The following is a 13,565-nucleotide window of genomic DNA, read 5'->3' as shown; positions in this document are numbered from 1 at the left end:
TTCAAATTTCTTTGCTTAAAGTGTTATTTTCCTCCTTTTTCCTGGTTATAAAATTAATGGATGAAACCAATTAACTATTTTTAACATATATATACATGTATATATATATGTTATAAATAAATAAATATATTTATTTTTAACATATATATATAGGTTATAAATAAATAAATAAACACACACACACAATATCATATAAAAGTAAAAGAGAAAGTAAAGAGAAGCTGGAAAAAGCACTCCTATTCCTACCATCCAAGGGACAATCTAACATATTAGGTATATTGCTTTTTCATTTTTTTGGCATTGTTGATCTAATTTTATACTTTTCATCATTTGATAAATCCTGCATTTTTCACTTTGCACATTATAATTTAATAGGTTTCATAAGTTAATGTATAAGTAACATTTTATAATATGAGAATATTAAATTCACCATTTCCCCTTCATTGGATTTTCAGGGTGTTTCCAGTTTTCTATTGCAAATCACATTTTCTGAGTTTCAGAAACATACATATATATATGTGTGTGTGTATATATAAGAGCTCACAAAAAATTGAAACGTGTGGGTGTGGATGCCTTTAGGTGTGGGATTGTTGGGATGGGGCAAGTATTTGCACTTTTATGTTACATATTTTTTGTTATATATTTCTTTACTGTTTAAATCCTTTATAGCAAGCAAGGATGACTTTTGTAATTAAGTGTTTAAACAAAGGAAGGAAGCAGGAGAGGGAGAAGGGGAGGGAGGGAGGAAAGAAGAAAAGGAAGTAGATCCCTGTACCAATATTTTTTATAAAGAGCCGGGAAGATCAAGAACCACGAGAAGTGACCACTCCCATATATCTTTTGTAGAACAAAAACAAGTACAAATCTATAAATAAGAAAGTAGGTATATTTGGGATTTAATTTCTCTGAGCAAAAAGGGAAATAGCAAACTGCAAAGTACCCCAGCCCAACTTACTGATTGATTTTGGATTCTGTGATATTCCCAGCTTTATCTTTCAATTTGATTGTAATGGAGCCTCTTCTTATGTTCTTATTCCAAGTTATAATGTCCACAAAGTAATGATATACTGCAAAACAAGGAGAGAGCACAACGAGAGAAGGATACTCTCAACGGCTCCACTGAAAGGTCAGTTCCTAAAAACCCAACCTGCCTCATAACTTGAGTCTCTTGTTCTCTTCCTCTCTAGTTTCTCTGCAAAGATCCAGGGCAGAATTTTCTAATATTCCTTTCCATTCTTTTTGGTAGATATGGCCTGGGTGATGGAGAATTCAGTGGTCTCCAGTTGTCATGTTCAAGCACCACAGTTGGATTGGTGTTCCCACCTTATTGACTGAGGTATCACGGCCTACTGCTGAGTGTGACTGGCTCATTGCAATCTCTGCCCTTGTACGATAAACCAGCAAGGCATCCACGTAGAGACTCTCTAGAGCTGACAAGGTCTTCCACAATCTGGGCCGTGTCCACCAGCCTCCCTCATGTCTTCCCCAGTCCTGCCATATCACCTGCACTGCCAAACTGTTCCTTGCTCCTGAGCCTTCTTCCCACTTGGACACTCTTACTTTGCCCCTTTTGACAACTCATCCTTCAGGTTTCGGCTTAATGTCCCTTCCTCCACGAGGCCTTCACTGACCCTCAGACTAAGTCAGATTTCCCTCTTAGAATTTTTATTATGCTCTAGTATTCTCCTGTCATTGTAGTCAACACATTTACCTATATTTACAAAGTGCAAGAAAAAAAGTGATAATCAAAAAAAGTGGTGTGTGTATGTATATATACATATATATATATATATATATACACATATATATATATAGGCATATCTATACAAATATTGCCTGAGTACTGTCTTATGCAGTTAAAAAAATAACGTTAAAATATACTACAGCAATAACTGGGAAGGGATTCCTCTTTATAATCCTGGAAGTAGTACCTTATAAGCATTCAGAATATTGCTACTAAATAAATGAGAATGCATGAACATTCTGTGTTCAGAAAATTATTCTTCCTCCCTACTCTTTGCTTCCCAAGGTCAATGATGCTTTGGGAAGATGGGTTCTCACAGTGGTAGCCTGATTTGCTATCCTTTGATCAGACTTGCAGAGAAGGGAGTGGAATCTCAGGGAGATGTTGGTTCCAGAAATAAGGTCAGCCCTGGAGTATCCATTTCATGGCCCATTATTACTTGGGCACTTGCCTCCCTTGAACCGGGTAGACAGCAAATCCTGGGCTGTCACACATGGCTCCAAAGGGGGACGGAAACCCACTGATCTGCAGCCTCTTTTATTAGGGTTGCTCCTAAGAAGAGTGAAAAGGGGAACAAGATTACAAGACATGCCCAGGAAAATTTCTACTTGATTTCCAAGACATCTAGTCATCTGCTGCTACACTTAGCCCCTATCTGGAATATCCAAGCTCTCAATGTCTTTAGAAGATCATCATGGTTGCTTTGGAGCTGGAACTGACCCATAGATGTGGCTGATACCTGATTTCACTGAGCCACAACCTCGGGTCTTTGGAGGAGTCAAGCACATTTTCTGGAAGATCTTAGTGATTAGAATGGCTATCCAGGTGGTACCTGGATAGCTCAGTCAGTACAGCTTGCAACTCTTAACCTCAGGGTCTTGAGTTCAAGCCCCATGTGTGGTGTAGTTTGCTTAAAATCTTTTTGTAATAAAAAAAAAAAAAAAAAAAAAAAAACGGGATGCCTGGGTGGCTCAGCGGTTAGGCGTCTGCCTTTGGCTCAGGACATGATCGTGGAGTCCCGGGATTGAGTCCCATATCGGGCTTCCTGCATGGGGTCTGCTTCTCCCTCTGCCTATGTCTCTGCCTCTCTCTCTGTGTCTGTCATGAATAAATAAATAAAATCTGAAAAGAAAAGAAAAAAGAAAGAGCCATCCAGCAAAGCTAGCAATTATGATTTGTTGAGATTGAATCCTTATTACCCAGGAGATAGGCATTATTATCTCTATTTTACCTAGCAGGACACTGAGACTCAGAAAGGTTAAATGTCTTGACCAAGGTCACATAGCTACTGTGTGGTAGAGTCGGGATTCAACCAAAGTCTTCCAGCTCCGAAGTCCACACTTCATCGTGGCCTTCATTTACCAAGAGGTAGCCAGGAAGCTGAGACTCAGCCATTTTTTAAAAGGGAGGGGGTTTGAAAGGCAAACAACCACAATCACCACTCACTGCAGTATGGTTTCTCCTCAGCTGTGTCGAAGAACGCTTTAGTCATAGGAGTATTTTTCTGCTTTAAATACTCTTTCCAATTATCAGCATAATAGCCTATAAAGCAAGTTGGAAAAAGGTAACTAACATGTATTACATAAATGTAAAAGCAGCTGGGGAGGCAGTGAGAACAGTAAGTTTGACCACCCACACCACCAAGACAGTCTCCCTCTTACACCCCTGCTATGGGGAGGACCTACAGAGCCACCAGGCCATACTTCCCCTGCATCTCCCATACCTTGCTTGCTATCCCATCTCTCAGAGCTGGGACTTGCAAAATGACTCCACTGTAGCTCTCCCCCCTTTTTACTGACGTATCACCCTGGTTCTCAGTGGCACACTAGTTCTCTCACACCCTGGGTAGGCTAAGAATAGCACTGACATTTTTCAGTAATATATTCATTTTATAGATTAAAACAGATTCAGGTTTACACCTAAAATACCAGCACTCTTGCAAAGCATTGTGCTTTCTTAAAGAACTACAATTAGGCCCCTAAATTGCACAGAACCTGAGCTTGCTATGAAAACGTGGGCTTGCCCTTTGAACAATGAGAAAATTCCCATGATCATCCAGTTTCAAAGTCCTCACCATCTGGAATACTTCTACCAACCCTTAGCAAATATCTAAGCAGCCTCCACAGTATCTGCTACCCCCACCCCACCCCATATGTGCACATAACGCCCAGGGCTCAGAGCTCCTGGTTGGCTCGGGTTGAGCATAGGTATGCCTTTGGCTCAGGTTATGATCCTGGGGTCCTGGGGTCAAGTTCTGCAGTGGGCTCCCCCCAGGGAGTCTGCTTCTCCCTCTGCCTGTGTCTCTGCCTCTCTCTGTGTGTCTCTCACAAATAAATAAATAAAATATTTTTAAAAAAGAAATAAAGAACCAAGATTCAGGGGCACCTGGATGATTCAGTTGGTTAAAGTTCCAACTCTTGATTTCAGCTCAGGTCATGATCTCAGGGTCATAAAATCAAGCCCCGTGACCGGCTCTGTGCTCAGCGGATTCTCTCCCTCTCCCCTCTGTGCCTCTCCCTGCTCACGTTCTCTCTAAATTTAAAAAAAAAAAAAAAAATCAGGATTCAGTGTGAGGGTATTTACCAGACACAGTTCGTTAGAAAGGGTCATTCTGCGAGACCATTTGACAGGAGAGCCTAGGCCCACTGTGACCCTCCCCCATCAGAGAGGTTATGTGCATCAAGAGGATATTTCTCCCTGGTGTTTCTAGCAGCGATGTCCACAATAGCCAAACTGTGGAAGGAGCCTTGGTATCCATCGAAAGATGAATGGATAAAGAAGATGTGGTATATGTATACAATGGAATATTCCTCAGCCGTTAGAAACGACAAATACCCACCATTTGCTTCAACGTGGATGGAACTGGAGGGTATTATGCTGAGTGCAGTAAGTCAATCGGAGAAGGACAAACAGTGTATGTTCTCATTCATTTGGGGAATATAAATAATAGTGAAAGGGAATATAAAGGAAGGGAGAAGAAATGTGTGGGAAATATCAGAAAGGGAGACAGAACATAAAGACTCCTAACTCTGGGAAACGAACTAGGGGTGGTGGAAGGGGAGAAGGGTGGGGGGTGGGGGTGACTGGGTGGCGGGCACTGAGGGGGGCACTCGGGATGAGCACTGGGAGTTATTCTGTATGTTGGCAAATTGAACACCAATAAAAAATAAATTTATTATTAAAAAAAAAAAAGAGGATGTTTCTGTCCCCATGGGAGCAGGCTATGTAAGGTGACTATCCCCTTGGTGGGCTTGGAAACTTTTTTGGAACCTTCTTTTTTGTGCTAGAGTGTCCAGGGAGGTTGCACTGCCCTCTGGATGAAATTGTATGCAAATGGCTTTCCTAACACTGTTTATGAGTAGGAGGGCCAAGAGTGCTTCACAGAACAAATTGGCTAGAAAAAACTAAGTAAATATTTTTTTAACAATGCAATTTTCAGGCACATTTTTATTTGCTTGTTTATTTATTTATTTTTAAGATTTTATTTATTTATTCATGAGAGACACAGAGAGAGGCAGAGGGAGAAGCAGACTCCCTGCACGAGCCCGATGCTGGATTCGATCCCAGGACCCTGGGATCAACCCTGAACCAAAGGCAGATGCTCAACCACTAAGCCACCCAGGTGTCCCTCAGGCCCATTTTTAGATAGTAAAATGGTGCTGGGATTCTACCAAAAATAAACTGTTCATCAGAGGGGGAAACTGCTTGTTGGACTTACCCAGAAGGGGACAGGACTCCTTTTGTGGTATGCCACAGTTGACACACTTGCCGTTCCTATAATCCCGGTAGGAGTCACAGGGATATGCGGTAATGGAACAGTTCTCTCTCAGAGAAGAAAGGTACAGGTACACAGACCTCTGGTGGTCACACTTAAAATACTTCAATCCTTAATTGTAAAAGGAATGATGAAAGAGTAGAGCAGTTGTAGCTTTTAACGATAGCACATCACGTTCCATACACCCACAATTCATCATCTGTCCTATATGCCAGGTACTGTGCTAACAGCTTCAATGTATTTTATTCCATTTAATCCTTATAAAAACCCATAGATCAGGATTCATGCCGGCATGTGGCAGGATAAAAGAAGATAGGCATGATTACCCCCATCTTACCCAGCAGGACACTGGGATTCAGAGAGCCTAAATGACTTTACCAAGGTTACACAGCTATTATGTGGTAGAAACAGGACTCAACCTATGTCTTTCCTTTGTCAGTGAACAGGAAGAGAAAAATCAATGGTAGATTTTCCCCAGAGATTCTCAGCAGAAGGCAAGCACATTTAAACTAGTATAGACATCAGAGAAAGAAGGCATTGAGGAGTAATTGGTAGAGGAAGATCCCCAAGGAGGACAAGCAGAGGTGACAGCTTTGAAAAAGAAGGGGAGGGATCCCTGGGTGGCGCAGCGGTTTGGCGCCTGCCTTTGGCCCAGGGCGCGATCCTGGAAACCCGGGATCGAATCCCACGTCGGGCTCCCGGTACATGGAGCCTGCTTCTCCCTCTGCCTGTGTCTCTGCCTCTCTCTCTCTGTGTGTGTGACTATCATAAATAATAAATTAAAAAAAATTTGAAAAAGAAGGGGAGATGCTTCCACCCTGGGGGCAGAAGGGAACATGAATGTGAAGACTGATCTTGTAAACTAAGATGAGGATAGATAGAATGGCTCCCTCAGTAAGATCTTAATCTAGGCGAAAAAGGCAAATCTAGACCAATTTTAAGAGGTGAGGGTTTATAGGTAGTGAGATTTTTGGAATAGAAGCATCAGGAGTGATCACAGGGAGTCAGAAGAGATAAACATAAGGATTCTCTGGTATCACTGAGAGCCATGGAAAGGTTAGCAAGTTTGCCTGGATCTAGTACTCAATTAACAATGCTCCATGGCAGCTCCAGAATGTTCTCAAGCTAAGGTGGGTGACTTGGCAGAGATCTCCAGGGGTTCTGTACTGGGAGTACACAGGGCATTCATGAGAAGCCCCCTGGTAGGGGTTCCATTTCTGCTACAGGGTGAAGGGTGACGTAAGAGGAATTGAACAATGCATGGTGGCAAATGGTCAAGCCATGAATGGTCAAGAAGAGGTGACAAGCAAGCCTCCAGTTAATTCCTAGTGGGTGGGAGGTGGTGCCATGGTGAGAGATGAAGGCATCGAGGTGCAGAGATGGCATCGGGAAGGTTAGACATGATGAAGCACTGCAGCACACAACACTGTTGGAAGGTGGATGGGTCCAATGATGAAGTCATTCACTCAGAAAAGGGAGTTGGGTCGCAAAGATGGGTAAACAAAGGAGGTGAATATCTGAGTAGGAAACAGTGATTATGAGCTAGTGGTTTGGATAGGCACTGAGTTCTGGAGTCAGATCCATGTTTCCTTTTCCCCCAGAGTCCACTTATGTCCATAGAGGAGATCAGTGAAGGACAGAAATAAACTGGGGCCAAGAGAAGAGAAGCATCGGTTGGCATGGGGCCAAGCTGGACTGGACTTAATCTGACAGGTCAATATTGACTTATTGCTCCTAGAACTTCCACTTGCAGAAACAATGACATTGATAACAATACAGAGAATGTCCTTTATAAGCAAAGCACATTATCAGGACAGGGTTTGAACACACACAATTTATGGTACAATTTGGTTGACCCTACTAATGCCATTTCATCTGGATCATTTTCAAACACCACATAATTCCCGTAGGCCATATACAGCTACCATTTTGTAACAAGATCATCTTTTTCTAGAATCATATCCATGATTATTTAACTTTCTCTAGCAATTGTGAAATACAGATTCAGAGCACTTAAGGATGGATTATTTTGTTTTGTTCCCGCCCACCCACACATTACTTTTATGTTGCCCTCTGTTTTTTGTTTTATGAGGTTTTTTCATTATAAAATAATAAAATAATACATGCTCATTTAGAAAATATAAAACAATAGGAAATGATGCAAAAACCAGCTACAAGTCCAATAATCAGACTTCACCACTAATAATTATTTGCAGCATTTATGTTTAGTCTTTTTTTCTATACTTACTTACATATGTACGAATATACATTTAAAAAACAAATTGGAGATCCCTGGGTGGTGCAGCGGTTTGGCGCCTGCCTTTGGCCCAGGGCGCGATCCTGGAGACCCGGGATCGAATCCCACATCAGGCTCCGGGTGCATGGAGCCTGCTTCTCCCTCTGCCTATGTCTCTGCCTCTCTCTCTTTCTGTCTGTGACTATCATAAATAAATAAAATTAAAAAAAAAAAACAAATTGGAAAAAAAAAACAAATTGGGATCATACTGTATAGTTTTGTGTCTTTTGCACTTAATATCCCATTGTAAGCATTTTCATTAATCTGAAAATATGACTTTTTAACAATTATATTTCTTTGTGTGAGCGTACAATAGTTACTTAACAATTTTCCATGTTGGATATTTAGACTATTTCTAAAAATTTAGTTATCATAAACAATGCTGTGTCACATATCTTTGCACTTCGATTTTTGTCTACCTTCTCCATTATTTCTCTGGAAGAAATTTTCAGATATGGAATTTCTAGAGCAAAGACACACCTTTGCAAGAAAGCAAGAAAGAGAAATAATTCATAATATCTTTTAATCATATGGTGATGGTTATTTGTTTTTTTATTCAAGTTAAGTATAATTAGCATACAGTGTTATATTGGTTTCAGATGTACAATATAATGGTTCATCAGTTCTACACTCAGTGCTCATCATGATAAATGTATTCTTAATCTCCTTCACATGTTTCACCTATGCCCCCACAACCACCCCTCTGGTAACCAACCCTCTGTTTCTTCTCTATAGTTAAGAGTTTGGTTCTTTTCTCTTTGTCTCTTTTGTACTTTGTTCATTTGTATTGTTTCTTAAAATCCATATATGAGTGAAATCATATGTTTTTTTTTTCTTTCTCTAATTTCACTTCACATAATACCCTCTAGATCCATCCATGTTGTGGCAAATGATTTGATTCATTCCTTTTTATGGCTGAGCAATATTCCATTGTATAAATATACCACATCTTCTTTATCCATTCATCTATGGATGGATACTTAGGTTGTTTCCATTTCTCAGCTATTGTAAATAATGCTGCAGTGGTTTTTTTTTTAAGTAGTGTATTTGAGTAATAATTTTTAATTTATAATTTATGTTTATACTGTATCTTCTCAGATGATTTTTCTATTAAAAACTGTTACACATAGAATAATATCATATTTTTAAATATGCCTTTTAAAATCACTACTATACAATATATAAAGTTTTTGCACTTACCTCCCAATATTGTCTTGGGGCAACCAGGTTGATCCAGTCCTCCATTTGGGTAGAAGTCTATGTTTCCTAAAGGCTCCCTGTAGCCCAGTGCTAAAGAAAAATAGACTATGCTTTTATTTTTGAATTTTCTCATTGCATAGCTCATTTGCCCAAAGGATATAGGCAGGGGTTGTGTTCTTCATATTGCTATATCTATTTACATATTTTGCCCAAAGTTACCCAGCTAGTTAATTAGAATGCAGTATTTCCAACTAGGAGTCTATGAAAATGGTAATGGAATTTATTTCCAATATTTCTCAAGATATAAGGGTTTCAGCCACTCATTCACAGCAAGTCTGATAAAATGATGTTTCTTCTTTATATTTGGCTAGAATCCTCTAAGTGCCAATGATTCCTGGGCCTGTAATTGAATTCATTTCAGTCTTTCATGAATAAGAAAAAAATTAACTTTTACTTTGTAAGAGACAAAATTTTTTAAATTGGAAACTCTTCTAGAAAATGGGAACCAAAAAAAATTATAGGTTGATTTACTAATTGCTTATTCTCTTTAACCTTGTAACCACAAAATAATCAGTTAAATCCTTGATTTAAATGATTATTTGTACACATACACTTATACAGTACATATATATTACAATAATAGTGGCTATTATATATGGAGAACCTGCATGTGAGCATGGTACTAGGTGTTTTATATACCTCTCTTCTAGTTTTTACAATGTCCACAAAGGGGCCGTTGGTAAATTCAGATGAAGTAAGTTACAGATGAAGACACTCAGAGGACTTAAAGAATGAAATGACACTACGAGAAAGGACAAAACCTGGGATCTGAGTCCCCTCTGCCTGACTGCAAAGCTTATTGTCTGTCCTCAAAATTCACTCTCTCTCCAAGAATGAAAAATAAATTACTCTATTCCATCAAGCATGAAAATGTCATTGAGGTAATGCCCTTCAGGAAGGTAATACTTTGCAAACTACCTTGTAAGAATGCAGCTATTTTACAGAGACATTTCCTCTAAGGCTGACAATTGCTGAATACCACACCGGAGACCCTGTAATAGGTGAATATGGGTTTTTCTATCTCTTTTTTCTTTTTTGCCCCCCCAAAGATGGCAATTTCTTCTAAAAAAAAAAAGATTTTATTTATTTCTTTAGAGACAGGGCATGAGCAGGGGGAGGAGCAGAGGGAGAAGGACAAGCAGACTCTGTGCTGAGCGTGGAGTCAGACACAGGGCTCTGTCCCCTGACCCTGAGATCATGACCTGACCTTAAATCAAGAGTCAGACCCGTAACAGACTGAGCCACTCAGGTGCCCCTGATCAAGGGTTTTTCAGGTGGTTGTATCACAAAGAAGGTATGTTACTAAAGACTGCTCTGTCCCCTCAGCCCTCCCCAGGCTCTAATCCCAGACATCGGGTTATAAAGATCCATCTTTAACATCACCCCAACCCCTATGTCATGTACCCATCCCAGATATGAAATCAGCACCATAAAAGACAAAAATGGCCAGGAAGATCCCCAGAGAGCTGCAGAGCTATAGATAGCTCAGAATTGCTCTATACATAGACACACAACACTTGTGCATGTCTTTTAGCTTAAGAAAATAATGAGGAAGATGGGGTACCTGGGTGGCTCAGTGGTTGAGCATCTGACTTTGGCTCAGATCATGATCCCAGCTTCCTGGGATCGAGTTCCACATCAGGCTCCCCACAGCGAGCCTGCTTCTCTCTCTGCCTGTGTCTCTGACTCTCTCTGTGTCTCTCATGAATTAATAAATAAAATCTTAAAAAAAAAAAAAAAAAAGAATGAGAAAGAACCAAAAAAAAAAAAAAAAAAGAAATCATACAACCAAACCCTGCTGCATATATGGAAACATTTGTTCACATGCTGTGTAAATCAATCTACCCTTGACTGGTCAAGATGATCACCTTAAAAATAAGAAACGTTGATGGGATAAGTACCTCCACTCTAGCAAGACATCTTGGATGCCTACATTAAACCAGTGTCCCTTTAGTATCTCTGTGGATTTGGAACCCTGCCCCACAGGAAAAGAGAGAATCTGGAGGAACCTGATCCACCCCTGCATGATGATCCCCTCAGGGGGAGACTCTTTAGGAGTGTGGGAGGGGGTGCTCACTGATCCACAAGGACAGGAATGTTACCGTCAATGTCAGAATGGATGACGTCAACGAACTGTGCATCACCAGGATCTAATCTGTCCTCAGGAGGTCTCCCATTGAATAAAGGGCCCGCAGGGTCAAGACCTGGAAAGAAAACCGAGTCGGCTGGGCAGCCCCACGCCATGAGTCACTTGCAGCTGGGCTTTTGATCCTTCCCCACAAGGATGGCAAACAGGCTGCAGGGCATTCTCAGGTGGGCAAGCACTTGCATTCCCATCCTGCTTTGTCAGGTTCCTTTCCACAGCCCTGTAGCCTTTTCCCACAGATGAGATGGTCACCCTGGCAGTGCCCTCTGAGAACAGCATCCAGACCTCATTAGGAGCTGTATCTTTTGTGGGGCTCAACACCAGGAAGTGTACAGACATATGGGGACTGGGGCATGGGGATAAACTGATTCCTGAGGAAAAAAGCCCCTGAGGGTACATATAAAAAGCAGATGCTATACTTATACTTATTGCATTTTAAATGTTCTAGGAACCTCACTCAACCTTTCCATCTTGTTATTAATCAAATTCCTTTACAGTTTTAATTTTTATTCGTATAAACTAGCTCATATGATCCACATCACAAGCCTGTTGGGAGGCAGGGTAGCTGTTATTCCCATTTTACAGATGCAGGGACTGAGGTTCAGAGAGATCATGTGTCTTAACCAGAGCCACAGCCTCACAATGGCAATGACCTCTCTCTTTGTTGAGCTCTTGGTTTCATTGCACTGGGTTTGGCACACGCTGTGGGAAAGTATGAAACTCACTGCTCAGGCCAGGTATCAGCGAGGGAAATAAAGTGGGTGTCAGTTCCTGCAGAACTAACCCACCCCATAAATGCCTGAGCTTATTTCTTGCCCTTGGTCAATGTTGGCTGGGTGTTCCTAACCATCAGCTGGAAAAACAAGAGTGCAGCTCCGGTGATGTTGTAACTACAAACGAAAAACTTTAAAACAACAGCAACAACAAACCACCAGAGCTTCCCAAAGGCCCTGCTAGTAACCTACCTGGATTGAAGAAGATTCCAAGGGATGTCTCAAAGTCTTTAGTCTGTGATAGTCATTTTGTTTTATTTTATTTTATTTTATTCTATTTTATTTTATTTTATTTATCTGACAGAGAACACACAAGCAGGCAGAGCTGCAGGCAGGAAGAAAAGAAGCAGGCTCCCTGCAGAGCAGGGACCCCAACTCAGGACTGGATCCCAAGACCTGAGATCATGACCTGAGCCGAAGGCAGACACCCAGCCAACTGAGCCACCCACATGCCCCTGAAAGTCATTTTAAATGGCATATTCCATCCCCTGGTGTTAGATATAAAATCCAAGAGATCGCATTCTTGCCTGACATATCCAGATGATCATTTCAACATGTAATATAAAAAAGTTGAGATTTTTTTTAATATCCTCTTCTTTTTTTTTAACTTAGTCTTTGAAATCTGGTATGTATCTTGCACTGAGAACATCTCAGTCTGCATGAGCACATTTCAAGTGCTCAGTGGCTACATGTAGCCAGTGGCTACTATATGGGACAGCAGCACAGCCCTATGGTCATTTCTCAAAGTATGGTGTTCAGACCACCTACCTCTTCTGCTTTAAAGTAGACAACTGGGCCCCAACCCCAGAGTGCTGGTTCAGCAAGTTGGCATGGTAACTGGCACCCCATGGGATTTTTACACACCCTTAAGTTTGAGAAACAAGGGGCAGCCTGGGTAGCTCAGCGGTTTTGCACCTGCCTTCAGCCCAGGGTGTGATCTCCTGAATAAATAAAATCTTTAAAAAAAAAAAATCTGAGAAACAACTGTAATGTATTATCAAGTGATGTCAGTACTTGGAATATTTTAAAATCCACTCATGCTCTTATGTGGATCATGCCACCATCTTGTGTTAAAGAAGTTAATGAGAAATAGGGGGTGCCTGGCTGGCTCAGTTGGTAGAGCCTGTGACTCTTAATCTCAGGGTCATGAGTTCAAGCCCCATGTTGGGCAGGGAGCCTATTTAAAGAAACAAAACAAAACACAAATATTAAGAAGTTAATGAGAAATAAAACCAGGCGATGTGCCTAGAAAGAAAAAGCAAAAGGAAGAGCAGATGAAAGAAGAGAAATGGAGGAAATGAAGCAGCCATTATGGCCTACCTGATTAATAAGCAGAAGCATCTAATCCGGGGGAGTTGGGTTGGGTGTGAATTGTGTCCCTAGGCAACAGGCCCAATTCCCACTCCACACTCCAGTGAGGCCAGTCAGAAAAGGCAGTGGGAGGTAATCAGAAAAGAGAAACGCTTCACCCCTGAAGCTTCTCTGGGGGACAGCCGAGATTAACTTTGGGGATCAGAGGGGATGAAGAATCTGGAGAACGTGGGAAAGTCAGGAAGCCAGAAAATTGAGCT

The 13,565-nt window shown here is 41.1% G+C and overlaps 1 protein-coding gene and 1 non-coding gene across 3 annotated transcripts in view; one reads left to right on the top strand and one right to left on the bottom strand.

Annotated features, from left to right (window-relative positions):
* LIPH (lipase H) overlaps positions 1–13,565 on the bottom strand; it is a 50,507-nt gene that overhangs the window by 14,260 nt on the left and 22,682 nt on the right. Inside the window, exons 4-8 of one of the 2 annotated variants that reach the window (XM_072752529.1) lie at positions 11,178–11,279; positions 9,016–9,105; positions 5,463–5,630; positions 3,191–3,286; positions 956–1,067 (exon numbers count right to left, since the gene is read on the bottom strand). In XM_072752529.1, coding sequence (XP_072608630.1) covers positions 956–1,067; positions 3,191–3,286; positions 5,463–5,630; positions 9,016–9,105; positions 11,178–11,279 — 568 coding nt within the window. The remainder of the gene's footprint in view (positions 1–955; positions 1,068–3,190; positions 3,287–5,462; positions 5,631–9,015; positions 9,106–11,177; positions 11,280–13,565) is intronic. The other variant, XM_072752530.1, reaches the window with a different exon arrangement.
* Positions 13,093–13,165, top strand: TRNAK-CUU (transfer RNA lysine (anticodon CUU)). Its single transcript has one exon. It is a non-coding gene; the product is annotated as a tRNA-Lys (tRNA).

This window comes from Vulpes vulpes, chromosome 3 (assembly GCF_048418805.1).
Source record: "Vulpes vulpes isolate BD-2025 chromosome 3, VulVul3, whole genome shotgun sequence".
NCBI classification, from domain to species: Eukaryota; Metazoa; Chordata; class Mammalia; order Carnivora; family Canidae; genus Vulpes; species Vulpes vulpes.
The sequence above is the reverse complement of the archived record's forward strand: the minus strand, read 5'-3'. Positions and strand labels throughout refer to the sequence as shown.